The sequence below is a fragment of the Lolium rigidum genome, chromosome 4, assembly GCF_022539505.1.
Source record: "Lolium rigidum isolate FL_2022 chromosome 4, APGP_CSIRO_Lrig_0.1, whole genome shotgun sequence".
NCBI classification, from domain to species: Eukaryota; Viridiplantae; Streptophyta; class Magnoliopsida; order Poales; family Poaceae; genus Lolium; species Lolium rigidum.
The window spans coordinates 206,205,831-206,210,806 of record NC_061511.1 but is presented as its reverse complement, the minus strand read 5'-3'; the positions used below and the strand labels follow the sequence as shown (position 1 = coordinate 206,210,806).

The 4,976-nt window shown below is 46.6% G+C and overlaps 1 protein-coding gene across 1 annotated transcript; it reads right to left on the bottom strand.

The window, feature by feature from the left end:
- Nucleotides 1-241: 241 nt before the first annotated feature.
- On the bottom strand, nt 242-2,335 carry LOC124649869. Its single transcript, XM_047189434.1, has 3 exons — nt 2,284-2,335; nt 1,444-2,097; nt 242-676 (listed from the first exon to the last, which is right to left on the bottom strand). Exons 2-3 carry the CDS (start codon nt 1,971-1,973, stop codon nt 607-609), a joined length of 600 nt encoding a protein of 199 aa, XP_047045390.1. The 5' UTR covers nt 1,974-2,097; nt 2,284-2,335; the 3' UTR covers nt 242-606.
- Between the last annotated feature and the right edge of the window lie 2,641 nt (nt 2,336-4,976).

Sequence of the window (4,976 nt, the reverse complement as noted above, 5' to 3'; positions counted from 1 at the left end):
CAACATGATACTGTCCGACAGTGGTGGGGTTCGATTGCAACAAGCCAGCCGAGGAAGAGAAGGAAAAGCCTCCTTGTGTTAGCAATTGCAAGTATAAGACGCCTATGGCTGGAGAGAAACGTGAGAACTTTGTAAACTCAGTAGTATAACAGTAGGAGCTCTGGAATTAGGGAATCAACGACGGCTCCTACCAGGGAATCAACACTTGTATAGTTGTATTGAAATCACTCGCACACAAAGGTACATTTAACACTTTCCTCCTTGGAATCAATACATGCAAGTGATTAACAGGTCAATTGATCAGCTACACCTTTCATCCACAGTATATATATCAACATTCAACGGCGAACCAAAACCGAAACAAGAAATCAACATCAGCGAGCCACTCTGGGGAAAAAAAGAATGGGGAAGTTACATATGGTAGATCGGCAGGCCGAACCCAACAAGGAGGAAGAAAAACAAAAGAAACTAACAGAGGTGGGGGATGGAGAGGTCAGCCCAGACAAAATTGTAAGCCTAAAGTAGGAACCCAGCACCGCGTCTATGAGAACAACCAGAGAGCTTCAGGACGCCATGAAGCATCGTTGTCGTCATGGAGAGACTGGGCTACTGGATCACGCACTCACATTTCCGGAAACCATCGTTCTCCCCTTCATCGTCTGACAGACCTTCATCGCTGTGGAAGTATAGATTCAGCAGTCAGATAAGGTATCTCCGAAAGATATAATTGTGCACGCGGTACAGTCAGTGTCTAGAGAGAGATAATTGAAACTATCGATGCCAGAAGTTGGAGTAAATTCAACATGTGCATGAATAAGAGATAAAACAGAACAAAAATGTCAAAACATTCACACTGAGTCCCCAGGAATCTGAACACTCATAGACTCATAAGGAATGGGTGACTCATTTTAGTACTAAGAAACAACAGACCATTCAACCAAAGATAGGCTCACAAGCAAAACATGGTGTTAATACTCAAGCTGGAACACTCCTGTGTCGGTCCTAATCAAGTGAACTGGGAATGAACTGAACAACTAAACAGAGACACGTGTTTTGCACTGCTCAAACTTCCGCAGCTTTTCTGATCTTCCCCTTTTATTTGGGTTACAGAGAGGGAAACGTGGACCAGGATCCAGGGTGTCTTTGCCTGTGTGCGACTTGGTCAAGTTTGTTAAACTGTGAGCTAAATTCTAAGCAAAAATTGCGAACTGAAAAAACGGCTCACTCAAAGACTGACGAAACTGATTCTACTGAGGAAACTGAAAACAGCTAATACTAGAGGACACAGCAAGGTTTATCCATCACCAAGATTGTCCCGGAGCATCTTTGATAAGTTAGTTGGCATCTTTTAGTGACCAGTGACAGCTAGACATGGTATATAAGAGCAGTTGCTAGTAGAGATGTACTATCACAAACATAGTTTGTACAGATTAGAAACAGTACCTTGTTTCAAATTCTCTGATCTCAAAAAGTTCCTTCCCGCATGTGTCAGTCCAGTGGACTTTTCTCCGCTCCATTCCAGTTCTCAAAGTTTGCACCTCTTCCAGAGACTCCCGTGGTTCCTCGCCATCACTTACAATAGAACTACGGTCAGAAGAGTCCCTTTTCGAGTTACTCTTAAGACAACCTTTTTTCCCACTTCCATTGATGGAACCATTCGCTATTCGGTTCCCGTTTGTGGAACTTGATAATTTCTGAGGCGTGTTACTTGAGCTCAATTTCGGAGGAGATGCGCCCTCAAGCCTAGCAGGTGTGCAGCCAAAGCAGGTAAAGGAAGCACATTTACCAGGAACATCGTCCTTCGCTGAAGCCAGCTGCCCAGCATCTCGGTCAACTAGTCGATAGTGGTTCCAGGGCGATGCCTTCACAGGCTGTTCTTCACTTTTCCGTCCGAGTAGCAAAAGCGCAAGGCCATGGCTGTATCCTGATGCGGATGATGAGAAAAAACCTCCTCCCTCCACAGCCAGTAGCATTTCAGCTGCTCATCCAGCCACCATGAACTGAAATCTTACAGACAGCTCAAACAAGAACCAGACCGCCAAAACAGTGTGTAGTAATAAGCGCAGGGCAGAGTATCTTCAACTGCTATTGTAACTGCTGCAAGAAGATTAAGATGTTGGAACTCATCAGGCGATTAACGACTCAACAATATTACTACACAGCTATACATTACGTTCATTGTATGGTATTGTTGGATTTCTAGTAGGTTAAGCTGAGCAAAAAACCAGTCTAGTCAGATTATGGGAGGCGTGAACAATTTATTCAAGTGCGCAATTAAGGTACCTATTCTTTGGTTTAGATTTCTCCCTGGCTAAATAATGTTGCTTAGCAGCAAACTTTCATCCAGGCAAAAAGAGAACTGGAGTTGTTACTAAGTTCCCCACCAGCCCTAACTGGACTTACAGTTGACTGTCTACCTGAACCTGTTAGTCACCAAAACATCATGGATCCAACCAAGAAAGAAATGCTTCAAAACGGACATAATCTCAGCACTATACATGCATTATCTTGACTGGCTCGCACCACAACTCTAGATGCCTGCATCTGAACACCAATAGCATCCTAGGCGCACATTCAGAAGTTCTGCTAAATATTTCAGGGGCATATCTACCCAATATCCTACTGGAGCATCCAAAAGAGATTGAAAAACAGGCATGCACATAGACACAAATATAGCAATCAGGCTAGGGGTGTGCGCCCAGAAATTGTACTGGGCAGTGGGGTTTAATATATCACAGGACGAAGACAAGCTCATACCTCAAGCCAATCGACAAAGATTGCGGTAACAGGGCTAGAGTGGAGCATGCTGTCATGATGAGAAAAAGGGGCGGCAATGGGCATGAGGCTGGGTTGTTTGGGGGAGAGTGGGAACATGGGGTAAGATTGAGGCGTCCGTGGTAGCTGGAGGTAAGGTATGGCATGTTATTGCTGTGATACAATAGAGGATGAGTGATTTAGCGCCAAGTTGGGTTGGACCTGAGTTGGTAGGTCGGTGGTCAGTAGGTGGAAGAGAAAACAAAGGTACCGGAAGAAAGAAACTTCGCCTCAAAATGGACATAATCTGAGCGCTACACATCTATTATCTTGATCAGACACACTGCAAGTCTAGAATGTCTGCATCTGAACCTCAACGACATCATATACAGAAGTTGAGCTCAACATTTCACGGACATACTAACCAAAGATCCTACCGGTGCAACAAACAGATAGTGAAAAACAGCCATGAACACAGACATAGATCCAGCTATCAGACCACGGTGGATCTAGCGGGTGTGCACCGAGAAATTGTGGAAGACAGCAGGATTGAACTAACCAGTGGATGAAAACATGCCCATACCCCAAAACCCAATGGCCAAAGATTGCATACGGGGTGGAAACAGTAGGAGCACGATATCACAATGAGAAAAAAAAGGGGAGCAGCGATGGCGGCAATCCACGTGACAGGCAGGTTGTTTGTAGGAGAGGGGGCATGGGGCAGGATTGAGGCGTCGGCAATAGCGGTCTGTAAGGCACGGTGCAGCGGTAGCTGTAGGGCAGGTGGCCGTACACTAGAGGCTGAGAGATTCAGAGTCATGCCACGCTGGGTTGGAGTTGGGTTTGCAGGCCAGTTGTCAGCAGGTGGAAGAATGGAAGATCAAACAAAGGTACAGGAACAAAGATGATGGGAGTTTGGCTTGATATATTTTCTCTATTAACGAACAAGATATATTTCCAGAGTTTTACTTGTTTCCAACAAACATTTGAAGTGTGTAATTAGTCTATGTTTGTAAATAGATACAGACACAGGTGTAAAATAGGATAGCAAGGGAAACATGCTTCTCTGAAGAGTTAAAACTGGTGTCTTTTGGTCACTAGAGTGAGAGCCAACATGGGATTTATCAGCTAGTTACTGGAACAAGGTGCATAGAACATTTTGAGTATGTACCTTGTTTCAAAACTTGTGATCTCGAAAAGAGTCACTGCACACACGTGCCGGTCCACTGGACTTTTACCAGTCCGGCTCCTCACGTCACTTGATACAGAACCACTGCCACAATAGTCTCTCCAGCTGCAAGATGGATAAGATGTTGCAACTAATCAGGTCACGCATTCAATTGGAGAGCCATGGAAAAAAAAACTGTAACATAAGATGCAGCAACATACAAATGGGTTTCATGCAGCGCTATCGTTGAACTAGGTACGTATATTAGTTGAGCAGGGAACCATTATAAATTCCTAGTGAAGTGGGCAATGCATCAAGCAGCATGGTAATCGAGCAATTTCACCAAGCATGCCAATAAGGAACTGACCGATCGTTTCGCTGAGGTAGTAAACGCTGTGCAACCGCCACATTTCCATCCAAGCAAGAAATACAACTAGGAACCGCAGCTGGTTTTTGCTGCTCAGCTAACCTGTAAGCGGTAATGTACTGGGTTCCCACTAACCATGATTGCACTTACGGCTATCAGAACCAATCGGCTATTCAGAAACGCATGATGAACTCAATAGAATGCCAAGGACAGCACATAATGTCAGGTCTGTGCACTAGAGAAACATGATCCCAGCAGAGCATTAGAGCATCTCCAGCCGCGTCCCCCAAAGCGTCCCCCAAAGGGATTTGGGGCGCGCCGGACCAAAAAAGCGTTCCAGCCGCGTCCCCCAAAGCCCTTTTTTGTCCGGCGCGGCCCGATACGGTGTCCGGCGCCCCGAGCCCGTCCCCGTCCCACAGGGGACGCTCCGGGGACGCCGGACACAACGAAAAGCGAGGCGAGGAGGCGCGGGGCCGACGCGTCAGCGGCACAGGGAAAATTCGTCTCACACTCCCGCCAAATCCCGCCGCTCCCGCCAAATCGCGCCTATACCGCCGCGCACAGGCCTCCCAAAACATATCCCGCCGATTCATTTCTCCTATCCCGCCGATTTCCTTCTCCCTCCCGCCATCCACCCGCCGCCGCTACCCTCTCCCCATTCCATGGCGCCGCCGACAGCCCCCAAAA

Coding starts and splice junctions, on each gene's coding strand:
- LOC124649869 (XM_047189434.1), bottom strand. CDS start 1,973: ATGCTACTGGCTGTGGAGGGAGGAGGTTTTTTCTCATCATCCGCATCA. Junction 677..1,443: donor ATCAGAGAATTTGAAACAAG/GTACTGTTTCTA, acceptor ATACTTCCACAG/CGATGAAGGTCTGTCAGACG.